Source organism: Oryzias latipes, chromosome 1, assembly GCF_053564925.1.
Source record: "Oryzias latipes strain Hd-rR chromosome 1, Olatipes_Hd-rR_3.1".
NCBI lineage: Eukaryota > Metazoa > Chordata > Actinopteri > Beloniformes > Adrianichthyidae > Oryzias > Oryzias latipes.
The window spans coordinates 27987598-28004309 of NC_136237.1; the positions used below are offsets into that span (position 1 = coordinate 27987598).

At 39.1% G+C, this 16712-nt stretch overlaps 3 protein-coding genes and 1 long non-coding RNA gene across 5 annotated transcripts; 2 read left to right on the forward strand and 2 right to left on the reverse strand.

Annotated features, from left to right (window-relative positions):
- The first annotated feature begins 1403 nt into the window (after positions 1–1403).
- LOC101162903 (small ribosomal subunit protein eS6) lies at positions 1404–5438 on the forward strand. The gene is made up of 6 exons (XM_004065882.5): positions 1404–1622; positions 2115–2246; positions 2680–2890; positions 3289–3435; positions 4938–5095; positions 5313–5438. Exons 1-6 carry the CDS (start codon positions 1617–1619, stop codon positions 5406–5408), a joined length of 750 nt encoding a protein of 249 aa, XP_004065930.1. The 5' UTR covers positions 1404–1616; the 3' UTR covers positions 5409–5438.
- A 796-nt stretch (positions 5439–6234) lies between these two features.
- On the reverse strand, positions 6235–8153 carry LOC101162661 (perilipin-2). 2 transcript variants are annotated; one of them, XM_078952560.1, is made up of 6 exons: positions 7990–8153; positions 7679–7883; positions 7402–7484; positions 7099–7333; positions 6896–7023; positions 6235–6541 (listed from the first exon to the last, which is right to left on the reverse strand). In XM_078952560.1, exons 1-6 carry the CDS (start codon positions 8029–8031, stop codon positions 6299–6301), a joined length of 936 nt encoding a protein of 311 aa, XP_078808686.1. In that variant the 5' UTR covers positions 8032–8153; the 3' UTR covers positions 6235–6298. The 2 variants fall into 2 exon arrangements, with proteins under 2 accessions (XP_078808686.1, XP_023812916.1); XM_023957148.2 differs by having other exon boundaries at positions 6896–7026.
- Positions 8154–9564: 1411 nt separating this feature from the next.
- Positions 9565–16531, forward strand: LOC144994502 (WD40 repeat-containing protein SMU1-like). Its single transcript, XM_078952481.1, has 12 exons — positions 9565–9719; positions 10259–10469; positions 10559–10711; positions 10795–10911; positions 11620–11742; positions 12130–12249; positions 12341–12457; positions 12601–12728; positions 14189–14315; positions 14575–14727; positions 15462–15614; positions 15755–16531. Exons 1-12 carry the CDS (start codon positions 9694–9696, stop codon positions 15851–15853), a joined length of 1527 nt encoding a protein of 508 aa, XP_078808607.1. The 5' UTR covers positions 9565–9693; the 3' UTR covers positions 15854–16531.
- On the reverse strand, positions 11926–12451 carry LOC144994503 (uncharacterized). The gene is made up of 3 exons (XR_013658068.1): positions 12313–12451; positions 12170–12218; positions 11926–12061 (listed from the first exon to the last, which is right to left on the reverse strand). It is a non-coding gene; the product is annotated as an uncharacterized LOC144994503 (long non-coding RNA).
- Positions 16532–16712: the final 181 nt, after the last annotated feature.

Consider the following 16712-nt stretch of genomic DNA (forward strand, 5'->3'; position numbering starts at 1 on the left):
TTGAGCTACTGATTTCACCAGATAAATTGTAATTTCTAGACTGTACAAGTGACGGAGAAGGTTTACCTTTACACAGCTCAAATTTGGGTTCGAATAGCAACTTAGCAGCAAACCAGTAGAAGCTGTGCTGCTGAAAGTAGAAGAAACAAAACAACAAGTCAATTATACAGATGCATTTTAAACATTAAAGATATACTTTGTTTTTACTTGTTGTGCATCTCTTCCTGTCCCATTTTAACATGCCGTTCTCCCTTTTTACTTCCAGACCATTTTACTCATTACCTTACTCTCCATTTATTATTTTCTAATTTTTCTCTTCCTGTCTTTTTCTGTGGTCTTTGATTGATTGGGGGGTCTAAGAGCAGGGATGCCAGTTTAGTCTGTTTATTAAAGTTTTGGTATTATCCTATTGAATTCTATGCATTTAAGATCCTTTTTGATTGTATGTTTACCTTCCAATTACCGGTATGAAGCCCACTAAGACGGTTGTTGTTGTGAATTTGCTATATAAATTAAAATTCAATTGAATTGGTACCCGGGGTCCCCAGCCACCCACACATGTTAGCAGAAGGAGGAAATCTGCCCACCGGGCGACCCCTGTGGCAGTTCCGTCTGCCACAGGGGTCCCCCAATGCCAGAGAGCAGGGGGTTACAGGAGCATGGAGAAAGCAAGCTTCCCCACCGCACCATTAAACATAAATCTGTAAAGTTAATGCTCAGAGTTTAGTAAGTTCAGTTTAGAATCTTTCTATTGAATTGTGTGTGTTCATGATCATTTTGATTTTATGTTTTACCCTACTTCTATCTGCACAAAACCCATCGAGACGACTGTTGTTGTGATTCTGGGCTATACAAATAAAATAAAATTGAATTGAATTGCTTTCCCTTATGATATTCCTTGCAGGTTGTGGGTTGCTGCTGCCGCGGGTGCAGCGCAGAAACTTGCCACGTTTTTTTTAACTTTTTTTCCCTGCTTGATCCTTTTTATTCTTATTGTATCCTTCTCTTAAACTAGCTTTTAAAAAAAAAATTCTGTGTTTTCTTTTCTCTTCTGGGGAACCTCCTTTTACGTGCAGCTTGTTTGCGTTTTGCAACTGTCTTCCTGGATCGATTCTGCACATGCGCAGTAAGATGGACTGTTTCAATATTATGAATAAAAAAGGGTGGAGAGACCCACACATACTACGATAAGAAATGTGCTTCCATTAAATTTTAGCGAGACGATTTTGGTCCTAGACATAACTATTGCCACAAATAAGTGAGTGTATTAAAATATGAGTGTATTAATCATGAGTGTATGAAAGTTACTTATGGGGCCCTCAGAAACTCAGCGTCCCAGTTAACCACCTATTTTTGTCCTATGGTTAGTCCGCCCTCGACTACATACTGTCATGTATTTATTTGATGATGTTTTGTTCCATACTATTCCTGTAGAGTTTTATGACTGGCTTTACTTGTAAGTCTTGTTTCATTATTTTACGACTGTACCGACATGTAATTCATGATTTAAAAAAAAAAAAAGATATCGCGAGAATTGCGCGTAATATCTGAGACTACGTAGCGGAAGTTCAGCCTCTTTCCCCGTGGTGGACCAGCCGTTTGGTCGGTTTAGCACAATGAAGGTATACAGATTTTGGGATTATATTTGTTATCTAATCGAATTTCTTTTTAATATAATCACATAAAGTACGCCATGATGGTCACTTATTAGTTTGTGTAGTTTAAGACTAAAATGTGGATTACATGCTGCGGATGAGGTGTGATTGAGTGCTTGCAGTATCGGGAGTGAAGCCTTCGCGAAATATGCACAGCGAGAAATACTTGTGCTACTGTAAATACTTTTAAATGTATGTTGAGGTTTAATTCCTCGTTTTTGTTATTACACCTTTTTTAACCATCGTTTTAAAAGCCAGAAGTCGTTTACTACCGTCTTGGCTAAGTTTGAATGTTGGAGCCGGCAGGGGCCTGTTAGCCTTCACGGTGTGAAGTAGCTAGCTTGCAGAAGTGGACTAGCTAACTCTTTTAGTCAACTTTACTACACACAAAGGACATTTCGATCAGACAAATGCATTGTTTTGTTTAATATACACCCTCCTTCTTTTTCCCTCCTGTAGCTGAACATCTCATTTCCCGCTACTGGCTGCCAGAAATTGATAGAAGTTGATGATGAAAGGAAGCTGCGCACCTTCTATGAGAAGCGTATGGCCACTGAGGTGGCTGCTGACCCTCTGGGTGATGAGTGGAAGGTAAATGATTCCTTAGTTATACTCTTTTTGTCTTCTAGTTGGGGGGGCATTTCTGAAATGGCTGTTGCACCTACATTCGACCCTGGTAAACTTGACTGGTAGTTGCTAAGGGGAGACATTGGTGCCAAAACAACTGCAGAGCATCCTACCAGATGCGACCAGCCCATGTGACCATGGCTGGTTGAAACAGAAGTGCTCTCTCATTTCTCCCTGCTGACTTGCTGTATATGCATGTGTAATTTAAAGATCAGAACGTATCAAGGGCAACTATCAAATTATTTTTGTGACAAGAAGCCGTTGTCTATGATTTTTATTTGAAGGATGTTTGATATTTAAATGAACTTAATTGGCTCAAGACTGGATATGACAGCTTGTTTAAATTACCTCACGCACAAACGGTGTTGAAATAAATTGTATTCTTTCTTTTTCCAAGGGTTATGTGGTGCGCATCAGCGGAGGTAACGACAAGCAAGGATTTCCCATGAAGCAGGGCGTTCTAACTCAAGGCCGTGTGCGTCTGCTTCTAAGCAAGGGTCACTCCTGCTACCGTCCCCGCAGGACTGGTGAGCGCAAGCGCAAGTCTGTCCGTGGGTGCATTGTTGACGCCAACCTCAGCGTTCTCAACTTGGTCATCATCAAGAAAGGTAACTTGGTGATCATGATTTCTACGGGCATTGGTATAGATGACGTGTGACTTACTTTCATTTATTGGGCTGCATGTTTTAACGGAGGATTAAAAGATTTGAATGTGATTTCTCCAGGTTTCTGTGAAAGCACATTAGGAACCCTTTTGATTGTTTCGTAGTCAAAAAGGGGGGACAGTATGTGCTACAGTAACTGCAGAGCTGCTTTCCAGATGCGACCAGTCTTGATAAAGTGGATGGTTGAACTGCATTGCTCTCCCATTTTTTATTCATCTACATTTTAAATGATGTTCTGTTTTCAAACAAATGTTTATTAATTTTTACACTAAGTAAAGTAAGAAAACTAATAGTAAATTATAAATTTTTTTCCTTCCTCCTTTCCTAAAAAAACCTTCAAGGTGAGAAGGATATTCCTGGACTGACAGACAGCACTGTTCCTCGCCGCCTTGGTCCTAAGAGGGCCAGCAAGATCCGCAAGCTGTTCAACTTGGCAAAGGAGGACGATGTGAGGCAGTATGTTGTGCGGAGACCCCTGACTAAAGAAGGTTAGTTTGGAGCTTGAACTCTCTTCCAGTACACATCCAAGTTATGTAATCATCCTTCTTCTTCCTGAAGGATTTTCTATTTCTGTTGGATTATTGCTGAAAGTGTGTGTGGAGGGTTATTGTTAAAAAAAAGGTGAAACTGAAGGAGTGAGGTGTGTTTACAGTTCAGTGATTCATTGGTTACAGATCATCTAGTGCTTCAAGCAAATTTAAGGTTATTTTAATGTAATTTCTTCCATTTATCCAGGTGTTTTGTTTTAATGCACTTCTTTAAGTTTTTTGCTTTTTAGGACTAAAGTAGAATTTTATGTTGCATAGAATTCAGTTTTTTAACTTTTCCATAATTTGAAATGTGGTTTGTCTCTAAATTATGATACATAATAAATTGTCCTTACATTGCAGATTTTAAGATGGAAATCACAAGGTGCTTCACAAAAAAACAAAGTAAAACACTGAGTAAAAATAGAATCAGGAGAAGGCCTTTTAAAGAGATTTTTTTAAGCTGTTTTTAAAGAAAACGCCATGTTTACAGATCTGAGAAAGGGAGTTCCAGAGGAATGGAGACACTGCTGCTAAGACGGTCATCGTAAAAATGCTATAATTAGGCACCAACTTATTGTTGATTGAGGAGCCGGTGGTTCGGATTAATATCTGTGACGCGCTGCTACAAAAACAAGGACACGCTGAAATCCGTCTAGGTTTTTTTTAACCCTTGTAAAGAGGAAAAAATGCAGCAGCTGGTATTTGCGCAGTTGATGGAATAAAGTGTACGATTGAAAATGTGGCAAACCAACAAGACCAATGCATGTAACTGGTGAACAAAAAAAGCTCTTCTTCCTTATCGCTGAGCCGGTGCATGAATCTTTAACATATAGCTCTTCAGCATGATCAGTAAGATTAAACACTGTGCGATCGCTACAAACCTGATGATTAACTAAAACAGTGTATGATTTGATCACATTTGAATGTTTTTAAAGTTATATTGCTGTGGAAAAAAGATGGGGAGGTAAACATCTATTTTAAGCACGTCGAGACGAGTACTGTTTCATTTTAAATACAAATCTTATAGTTAATTCTAATTTGAAACTCGAGTTCAATAAGTCTAACCAGAAACCTTGGGTCATCCCTTGGAAAGTAATTGTTTGTTTTTTACTGTTAGACTGTACTGGAGTGCACTCTGGTCTGTTTTAGAAAAAAAGTCTTTGCCAAATTGGATCCCCTACAAAATTCCATTAAGTGTTTCAATACAGATTTTGGTAAAAAGAATCTCTCATTGACTTTTTCACCAAGAAATCTTTGATTAATGTTCTATTCTTTCTTGGTTCTTTTAAGCAAAGTTCAGCAGACGGTTACTGCTCTTGATAAGTACGGGTGCAGCCACCCTTTATGTTATTTAGGGTGACCATAGGGGGTAAAACCCTCAAGGTTTTTCTAAACCAGCGTACCAATTGGTAGTGGGTTGTTTGCTTCTGTGTGACAGCATCTCTCCTCCATTCTGGTAGGCAAGAAGCCCAGGACTAAGGCTCCCAAGATCCAGAGACTGGTGACACCACGTGTGCTGCAGCACAAACGCCGCCGCATTGCTCTGAAGAAGCAGCGCACCCAGAAGAACAAGGAGGAGGCCTCAGAGTATGCCAAGTTGCTGGCAAAGAGGATGAAGGTTTGTCTTTTAAGCTGGTTATTGAAAATCAGTATTGCTGACCTGCTGTCATGCTCTTTTAATCTCACATGCATGCACAAAATGTCACATTTCACTGTTAACTGTAGACATTAACTCTAGGTTTATAAATGTTGAAACATATTTAAAAAAATATTCAATTCGTTTAGCAACAAATGCAGACCCTTGATTTCCTTGAACATGTCCTACTTTTTCACAGGAGGCCAAGGAGAAGCGGCAGGAACAGATTGCCAAGAGACGTCGCCTCTCTTCTCTAAGAGCATCTACATCCAAGTCAGAGTCCAGCCAGAAGTGAACACATGTCACAATAAAGAATTGAAATGAACACCTATGTTGTTCTTTGTGGTGGGGGAGGGTAGCCTGCTATTTAATGTCTGAGCTGTCATAACAGCAAAAACCATGTGCTCTTTGACTTACTGTAACTTTACCATTACGGTACCTTAATGGAATTCCAGCACATTCTGAAGCTCAAAAGCAGCTTTATGCCAGCAACTGTCACAAGACTCAAAGGAAACACTGGAACTGCAGCTTAAACTTGTGGCTGCTTCACTATTATTCCTAATGCTTATGCTACATTCACACCGCCCTCAACGTTTTTAAAAGGCCATTTTCTATGAAGTCTAAATGCACATTCCAAGCTTCCACAAACAGCCGCACAAGTTCTGACTTTTCAGGCTCTACGTACAAGACATGACCATTGGACGCACATTGGAAGGTAAACCAGGTTCAACTTTGACCAATCGGTCCGATTTGGTGACAAATGGATGACCTTTTTTAATAGTGCCAAGAATTGGTAAACTAGCCAGAATTACGACTCAAGTATTCTACATGAATAGTTGAAACACCTGGAGCAAGATTCATGACATTTTACCCACTTTGACATTTCACTCCAGTCTTCCAACTAGTCAAAGTAACTAGGCGACGAACGTACATTAGTAATGGATAGCGACAGTCCCGTGTAAACATGGGCTAAACATTCAAGAATGCACACAGCTTAAGGCTTTTATTGTTGGGAAAACCTCAACAAGCCTGATCCTCAAAGGACTGAACACTTCTGCTTAATGCATGCCTTTAGGAAAATCAGCAAGCAGTTATGTTGAGCAATAAGCAGGAACCACTGATAAATCTGAATCTTTTATTAGACAGTTTTCTAGGAACAAGTAGTCAACAGCGAGTCACATTTTCTCAGCAGCCGTTGTGCAGCGCGGAAGTTCGGGCAGGTCTCAGCCGGAGAGCAGGTGTGGTCTTCCAGCAGGTATTCTTGTAGGGTTTGGACAGGACCATAGGATGACCTCTGCTTTGAGACTGCTTCCGTTCAGGGGACAGATGGCCTAAATTGTACATCTGAGTGATGAAGAAAAATGCGCTGACGGCCAGGTGCTGCATGTATTTTTGCAGTTCTTGAAGTTTCCAGGTGGTTTGAAGATCCTGCAAAAAGTTGGAAACATTTCATGGAAAATGCTTACCTAAGCATGTTTAAAAGCAAAGATGTAGGTCAATGCAGATGCAGTTTTATTTTTTTTTTTTACAGGGGGGTGGGTGGTTTATGGCAACTCCCGCCTCCAAGGTGAACTTCAGCTAGTTTGAACCAAGGAGGAAATTCTGTTTTTTGGAAACATTTGAAAATTGGAAGAAAATTTAAAAATAGGCAACATCTGCTATTCCGGCTTCATATCTTAATGGATTAGAAGTGTGAAAGCTTTGTTAGAGAATTCTGACAAGTTCTTTAGCACAAATGCTGCATGTGAGACATTCTACCATGTGCAGCAGAACTGAACACACCTGAAAAGACTGGACCTTGCAGATGACAACGTGGTACGTTCTCCTATACAGTTTAACAGAAAGGGAAACGATCCGGGATCTTTCCCTGCCACTCCCGCCTTCAAACCCCTCAACCAAGTGGGCTTTTGCTTCTAGGAGGAGAACAAAGTCTGCATTTAAACTGACTCCAAGCTGCCTCACGGGAGACGTCCAGATCCTCTTACCGTTCTCCTCTTCAGTTGGAGGCAACACGTGGTCCAGCAGAGCCTCAGAAAAGTCCAGGCCCATATTTGCCAGGGAGAGCGCCCGTTCTGCCACAGACTGGGTCGTTCCATCAGCCGGAAGCATCCTGGTCACAATCCAGGACACTGTGTGCTGGAGACACTCCACAGTTCCAGACGCTGCGATGCTCACCTTTCCCCGGATCTCATGGATCTTGGTTTTGGCCGAGGCCACAACCTGTGACACGAGGAGGCGTTAACCTGCTTGGTCTGATTGTCTTGAGAGGTTTGAAGGTGGGATGTTACCTGATCAGTGGGCGACTGAATGATGGGGAAAGATGCTTCAAGCCAATCCAAACTTTTGCATGCAACATTATTTGCAAGGGAAACTGGAGAAATGGGGTTTTATCAATTTGAAAATAATCCTTTCACAATAAATTTATAGATTTAAAACTAAAAATACCAAAGTTTTAAGGGAGAAAAATGTGTTTTACAACCCAAAACTGACATTGGAAACTTATTTTGTGATTAGGCAAAGTGTCCATCCCTACCGGAAGAACCCTTTCAAAATAAAAGTACTCACTCTGGTTCTCCAGTTTGTCCATGAGCGGTGAGGCTCGGCTGCAGGCCTCGGTGCTCAGAGCGCCCACCCTGCTCTCTAGCGCCTCACACAGGACCCTCACACCGGGGCTGCTGCCCTTTACGTCCTTGTACAGAATGGACAGAGCTGCACAAGCAGAGCGAACTGCAGGCAGCTTGGCCATCCTGGCAGCTGCACTCACTGCTTCCTGACGATTAAAAACATAAAAATAAAACGTGGTCTGAATTTTAAATCTTAAGAATTGGGTCCAACAAAGAAGCAAATAAACTTATTTTTTACTGCATTGCACTCACCTTATTGTTGTTTGAGGGCATCTTTTGCGCACTCTGGAACATAAAAATAGAAGTCTTGCAGCCAAAAGTTTTGTCTTAACCTGCTCGGGAAAAGACCCACGAAGAAACCATCAAGGCGTGGGGCAAAACAAGCCGCCTCACAGGTGAGGCCCCGCCCAAATACCCGGATGAGGCAGCTGATCAATTAGCGCTCACCTGAGGCCAAATCAGCACAACAGCTTTTAAAGAAGGACGAGTTTTGACACGTTTAGAATATTATAGGCTACAAATCTCAAAGGCAACTAAACAATATTTTTGTCACGCGATGTTATGGAAAGATTTTTTATATCTATCTATCTATCTATCTATCTATCTATCTATCTATCTATCTATCTATCTATCTATCTATCTATCTATCTATCTATCTATCTATCTATCTATCTATCTATCTATCTATCTATCTATCTATCTATCTATCTATCTATCTATCTATCTATCTATCTATCTATCTATCTATCTATCTATCTATCTATCTATCTATCTATCTATCTATCTATCTATCTATCTATCTATCTATCTATCTATCTATCTATCTATCTATCTATCTATCTATCTATCTATCTATCTATCTATCTATCTATCTATCTATCTATCTATCTATCTATCTATCTATCTATCTATCTATCTATCTATCTATCTATCTATCTATCTATCTATCTATCTATCTATCTATCTATCTATCTATCTATCTATCTATCTATCTATCTATCTATCTATCTATCTATCTATCTATCTATCTATCTATCTATCTATCTATCTATCTATCTATCTATCTATCTATCTATCTATCTATCTATCTATCTATCTATCTATCTATCTATAGCAAAGAGAATTCTATTAATATTATTTGCTGTTCAGTTAAATCCTTACTAGTTTAATATTGAATGATTAGGTATAAGTAAATATTTCGATCATCTTAACATTAGTTGTAATTCCCACACGACTTTAATCTGTATCTTGATTTTTTTTCTGCTGTTAAATATAATAGACTGTTCCAGTTAAACGTATATATCTATGATTTATCACAGAGGTTCTTACTGTTATTTATGCCATTTGTGGTTTGATTGTAATAAAATAATCTTGTCATAAAATGTTTTTTCTTTGCTGGGCTTCATTTTTCTGAAACCAATTTGCAGCACAAGACAGGTTTATGCCTAAACAGAGGTTCATTCCAATCAAAAATAAGCAAATAAAAGGCAGTAAACCAAAGAAAGCAGTAACATTATGGATTAAGGCATGAACTGGTATGTCTGCAGATGTGGCTCAGACGCATCCTGTGTCTGCTTTTCATTCTGACGCACCAACATTTCGCCAGAGGTCCATTAGAATAATAATGCTTCCCCTCCTGCACGGGGCTCCTACAGTTGCGCACGCTCTGCTACACGGGGTGTGATGTCTGTGGTGCTGATGTTGCGGCTGTGGCGGAGACTGCAGCCGCAGCAGCCCGCCTCCGCGGCGCGCAACGTGCTGCGAAGCGTCAACTCGGTGTGCGTCAGGGATGAGGCGCACATGAGACCCTCATGTGCGAGTCACAGAAAGAGGCACGTGTAGTGGGTGGTCCCCTGCACATGGCTTTCACGTGGCCCCAGCAAACACAGAGCCCCGTTTCCAGCTGCCACAACGTCAGTCCGGTGCGGCAACAGCAGCACGCAACATCACTATACCATGGCTGTGGAGATGGAGCCCACGGAGTAAGTGCAAACTCAGATTTTCCTGATTTTCTCCATGATCACTTTGCAGAGGCAGAAAAATCCCAACTTTTGTCTTTTAGATTGGTTGGCATTGATTGAAGAAATGACATCATTGGAGAGAGCATTAAATGCTGGACCTTGTCTTGAAGAAGTGGCTCTGCTGCACACATTTTGGGCATAATTTTCAAACTACTATTTGGAATGAATAATTATTATGGAGCCTTCTGGTTGCAGCTTTCCTCTGATGTGCTATTTTAAGAATACTGTGGGTTGTTATGGAAAATGGCATTTTTTCCAAGCTGTGTTTTCTATTACCTTACACAAGATGTTCAATTTCTTGTGCTTGTTGCACTGAGCACGCTCATCCAGCTGGTGCCAAGGATGAGATTCTGTTTTTTCATTGCTTTCTTGAAGCCCCTAAGTTAATGTTGTCAGTCCCAGAAGGAAGCCACATTGGGGCAACATTGGTGCGCAAATTTATGTGTGACAACGTAAAAAAAAAACCAAACGTCATTAACAGTTAGCTCTGACTTCTACAGTGTGATCCGCCTCATAATGCAGTACCTGAAGGAAAACAACCTCTACCGCACGCTGAGCACCTTGCAAGAAGAAACCACCGTCTCACTCAACACAGTGGAAAGCTTTGAAAGCTTCATTGCAGACATCAACAGGGGTCACTGGGACTCTGTCTTGTTGGCCATCGAGTCCCTCAAGCTGCCTGACAACATACTCACTGACCTCTATGAGCAGGTCAGTGTTTGCCTGGTTCTTCTGGAGAGGCGTATCTCAGCGTTGATCTTCGTCCAGAAACCTCCGTTCAGCTCAAATGTCCTCAACAGGTGGTGATGGAGCTCATAGAAATGAGGGAGGTGGGAGCCGCTCGCGCTCTCCTCAGACAGACTGATCCCATGATCATGCTGAAGCAGACCCAGCCTGAGAAGTACTCACGTCTGGAGAAGCTGCTCACTCAGCCTTACTTTGACCCCCGGGAGGTGAGAAAACCACTTGTTTGTGGGTCCTGACAATGCTCTATAGGTGGGGGTGTTTTTACAAGTCGCTCTCTTTTAAACCACAGGCGTACCCTAAAGGCAGCAGCAAGGAAAAGCGGCGCAGAGCTCTGGCTGAAGCTCTAATGAGGGAGGTCTGCGTGGTGCCACCTTCTCGCCTCATCGGGCTTTTGGAACAAGTCACTGTGAGTATGGAGATAAAGTGGGAAGAAGTTTCTCAGTTTCTTAATACTCACTGCAAATACAAAGCTGCAGCCAATACTGAATTACTGCATTCTATAATCTATAATCAAATATAAGCTTGCAAATTATAATAGCTTTCAGTTAGTTAGGTATCTTTACTTTCAGCTGGAATAACTAAAGCACAATCAGATGTGGAAGATTTTACTAACTACTTAAAAAGAGCAACCAGAAATTGCAATTATCCTTGTTTACTGGAGCATTAAGTCTTTTTTTTCACATTTTACAATCCATTCATGCTTCACTTTTAAAAAGTCTGAATTTTTGGGAATTCTCTGGTTCCAATCGTTCATTCCATTTTTTTTCCTGCTTTTAAGTCAGAGGCAAAATTTAAAAATTAATAAATGTCTGCAGAAAACTCTTTTCATGTTAGCTGCAACTTTCTATTTGAGAAAATAATTTTGATAAATTGATTGGTTTATTTCAAGCATTTTCAGCAAAAGAAAACAAGTTGAGTTCAAGTTAATGAACTCAAATCCATATTAATACATGGAAAATTAATAAATAACATTTCAAGACAATGTTTAAATACATTTGAGTTATTGACTTGGCAGTCAAAACTGATAGCATGAGAAGTGAAAATAGAGTTTGTGAGGCGATTTCTGACTTGATTGAGGGGAGTGTGTGACGATTGTTACTAATCTGTGTTACAGTGCATGACACGGCAGCAGAATCCGGGTTGTATCTCTGCCGACATGATCGTCGACTCTTCGGGGAAGAAGGAGCAACATGTGGAGAAAGACAGTTTTCCAACGCAGCTGTACAGACACATAAAGGTGAAAACACAGTCTGTGAAACATAAAAATTAACTAGTATTTGGACAAAATCAAAGCTTTAGGGTAGCAGTCATTTAATTGAATGTGCTAATTTGTTGGTTTGTATTTTCTTGGACTTTTGCCAGACACAAACACTGAAAACGAATTGCTTTATTCACCTGAAGAACCCACTTCTGCTGTGCTTTAGTCATTTTCCTCTGGATGGAGCCACAATTACTCCTTATGTCTTCTCTGTGCCAAAACTGATGAAGAGTAATGGTCACCCCACTTGCAGAGGCCGACTGATGACCTTTGTTTCTCTGACGTTGCTTGATGTTTTCTTGAATTGACAAATATTTCAAAATTTTCCTCTAAAAACTAATTTCCAAATGTGTTCTGTCTGCACAGTTTGGGCGCCACTCACATGTGAGATGTGCCCGTTTCTCACCTGATGGACGGTACTTGATAACAGGATCAGTGGATGGCTTTATTGAGGTCTGGAATTTCAACACAGGAAAAATTAACAAGGTAAATTTAGTTGTCAGTCTATGAAGTATATATATCTTCAAATGATGGAAGATATTATTTCACCAATTTCTTGTTGCGGATGTAATTGTAGGACCTGAAATATCAGGCCCAGGACAGCTTCATGATGATGGACGACGCCGTGCTTTGCATGTGCTTCAGTCAAGATACAGACATGCTGGCCACTGGAGCTCAGAACGGCAAAATAAAGGTTAGTTTACTCTGATGTGCCTTTGTTTTCTTCCAAACATTGCTAAAAAAAGAAATACAGTGTAAAAGATATTACAGAAAAAAGTGCTCATTTGAAATAATTTCCCGTGTCTGCGTGCGTGTGTGTGTTGGTTGACTGAGTAGGTGTGGAAAATCCAAAGTGGTCTGTGCCTGCGTAGGTTTGAGCACGCTCACAACAAAGGTGTGACTTGTCTGAGCTTCTCCAAGGACAACAGTCAGATCCTCAGTGGTTCCTTCGACCAGACCCTCAGGTGAGACACCATGAAGGAAATGACATAGACTGCAGCTGCATGGCTAGTTATTCAAGATCCGTCTCAGCAATTTGTTACTGGGAAGGTGTTTGGAAACATGTATGAACTTTATACACATGGAGAACTTAAAACAAAAAAGTAAGATTTTGGTTCTTATAAAAATACTATGAAGGATGATTTTAATGATCATGTAATAAAAAAAAAAAGAAGTAAAGCGAGTAAAGGAAAATGACAACAAAAAGTATTTTTTACTTGTATAAGAAGGCATGTGGGAGGACAGGAGATATACAGATCCCTGCTGTGACTCACAGCTGATAGGAAGCTGTTCATAGATCTATTTCCCACCACACAGAAGTAAAACCTGATATTAATTAAAATAAATATATATATATATATATATATATATATATATATATATATATATATATATATATATATATATATATATATATATATATATATATATATATATATATATATATATATATATATATATACATATATATATATATATATATATATATATATATATATATATATATATATATATATATATATATAAATATATACATATATATATATATAATTTATAATAAACAAATATATAATTTGGTATACTACAGTTTTCTGGATTTTCTGTTTCTCCAAGGATTTCACTTCGATGTGTTCTTTTTACATTTTCAAACGTAACTATAATTTTTGACTCAGCTTATTCTCAGTGTTCCATGTTTAAATGACTTCAAAAATAGTTTAAAAACATCTGCTTGTTTTGGGGAAAATTTAATTTTTTGTGGGTAATTTTGTAAATGTTTGAGGATCCCTCTTTTTCTGGAACCTAAGTTTTTTTGTATTAAAAGAGTAGAAAAAGAGAGATTTAAATATTACATTTAAAAAATAAAGAATGGGATGCCTGATAAAAGAAGTCATAATGTCCCTTTGAAGTCCTTTTAAATATATTTTTTACATTGATTTCCTCCTCATAGCACAACCTGTCATTTATGAAGCTTATTAACATCCATTGTCTTCCGTTTGCATCTTTTTTTGGTCAAACCTGATGAGTACAAGAATACATCTTTATGTTTTCTCGTGTGCACACACAGTGCATCTCCTTCACCTGAAATGTTGTTTCTGACTCCTGGGGGTGCGGGCTGCTCCGTCAGAGGCACATGTGCTGTGTGGGTGCAGCTCAGACACCATGTGCTCAGGCACAAAGCTGCAACGTGTTCCTCTAGAGTCAGAATTCCTGCACAAACAGCAAATCGTCTGCGCACAGATGTATTGAATCTGTGAGGCGTTTTGTCACGGATTAGCCAATCTGCACCCAAACACACCACCAGCTAAAAATAACAGCGGGGTCTGTCTGATCTCGAGAGAATTCTTCTCTTCCAGAGAACCATTTTCTTTTGTGTTTTTTTCAAACCTTCTCCGTGTCACCCATTTTTCAACCATGTCATTTGCAGAATTCATGAACTGAGGTCGGGGAAGACACTCAAGGAACTAAATGGTCATTCATCATTTGTAAATGATGCAGCCTTCATCAGAGATGGATCTCACATCATCAGCGCTTCATCTGATGGCAGCGTGAAGGTACAATTCACACAGGAGTCTTACGCAGTAACATCTCCTGTAAAATTTACTGATAACTACCTAAAAATGATAAGTTAATCACCAGGAAAAGTAATTATCCGTTGTTTTTTATGATTTTATCTCAATTAAAACTCATTTTGTGAAGAAATTCCATTTGCTCCTGTTGTAAAATCTTAGATTACATGTACAGACAAAAAGTACTAGATTTAAGGTTTTAGGTATTGTATTTTAGAGGTATCTTTTTTTCTTTTTTTTTCAGATTTGGAACATAAAGTCCTGTGAATGCATTAGTAATCTGTCAGCAGCGCCAAGTATTCCTGTGAACAACGTGATTCCTCTGCCCCAAAATCCCCAGCACTTTGTGGTTTGTAACCAGTCCAGCACAGTGGCAGTCATGAGCATGCTCGGTCAGGTAAGTCTCCTGCAGCCAGTAACTCCAAGTGAGAACGATTTTGTCTTAAAAAATGCCAGAAAGTTGTAAAGCATTTAAATGACTTATTTGATTTACTCCTAAAAGTGCAAAAAGTGGATTTTTGTAACATTAAGATTGTCTTGGAAATTACTGTTCCTCAAAAAAGCTTTGAAATATTTATCTATTAAAAAACATACAAATTAACACATATTTGGAAAATCTTGCAGGTCATTAATGTGTTAATTCAACTCACTGGCTTAAAAAGAAGTTAAGAACTAATTGAATTGTTTCTGCTGAAGAAAATCTTCCATCACTTCTGTCTTCATTAAAACTGGCTAAACGCTAAGAAATACAATTAAAACGTGTTAAAATATGTCTTCTTTTCAAGCCTTGTTTGCTGAATACAAAGCTCAAACCTAAAGCTTCTGAACTGGAAATAGGATCATCAGGTTTTATTAGAATTTTATTAAAGAGGCAAAAATGCACTTGAAGAAAGGTTTTTTCTTTTTTGTTAAAGTCTATGTAGCTCAGTAATTGGGTTGGTCTGATTGGACAGGTGTCAATTATTTCATTTCATTCACCCTTTCATTTCACAAATGAAAGTGAAAGTGTTACATGTTTAGGCAGTTTTTCTGAAATTATAAGTGTGATACACCCAAGGTTACATGCATACGTGACCCTTGAGGGCAGAAACAGTAACTGAAAGCTCACAGTGTTTCCCTCTTCCTCCTCAGACTGTGAAGACCTTCACTCCTGACCGGTCACAGACAGTAAACTTTGTGTGTTGCACCACGTCACCCCGGGGGGAGTGGATCTACTGTGTGGGCGAGGACTGCGTGCTGTACTGCTTCAAATACTCAACAGGAAGGCTGGAGAAAACGCTGACTGTAAGCCCCGCCGCTGATGAAGAACTGTTATCTTTAGGAAGCAGCAACCATTGGTCCTGCCTGTTCACTTAGTCAGCTGCCAGGCTGGGGACAGAGAGGCTGATGGGAAAATGTCAACATTTGTTGTTGTGCATTCACAGGTTCACGAGAAAGATGTCATCGGCGTTGCTCACCACCCACACGAGAACCTGCTCGCCACGTACGGCGGGGACGGCCTGCTCAGGCTATGGAAGCCTTAAGGATGGGAGGCAGTAGCTTATGGCAGCTGCATCTGTGGGAAAGAATGTTTTTAAACGGAGTTTTTTTAGAACAACGTATAAACAAACACAACAACAAACCACTTGATCGCAAACTGTTGAGGAACATCACTTATAATCTGTAGCCATAATCTTATTAAATCATATTTTATGGTAAATGACAGACATTTGCCTTTGATATGTTTTATCTTTCTCTTTTTTATCCAATGAAATTCCATAAAATGTATCCATTTAGGAACTTGAAACTGTTTTTGGCTTATATTACAACACATTTTGAGGATATTATGCCGTTTTGAGTGGCGTCGCAGTCTTCCATGCTTTATGCAGTCTTCCACATACTGTACATCCAATCTCAGTGGTGCCATTTCCCTCCAAATTCATCTTTTTTCAAAAGACATATATTTAAATAGTTACTATCTTAAATTTATACCTTTTCTGGTCCAAATTCTTTTTAATTTACTGATTTCTGAGTGTTCTCTGCATGTTATTTCAATTCCCTGAATGCTGACGTATACAATTTCTAGTATATGCATGGGGATTAAACTTCTTTTTTTTGTGTGCTTTCATAACTGTGGCTTGTGCTATTATTTTTTTTTATACACATTGGTGTTTTTTGTGGATAAACATGCCTGCAGATGAAAAATAAAAAATTGTATTGCACTATCTGGTGTTGTGGTATATTTCAAAGCAAAGTAAATGTTCACTATAGTATATAATCTGTGAAAATTTAAATTATAAAAAAAAAATCTCAAATTGTCAGTTTTTTTATAAAGGTAAAGTTTAAAGTACAAAGTCTGAAAATGAGATTAGATTAAAAAAAATATTTTTTTTTAAATATTTT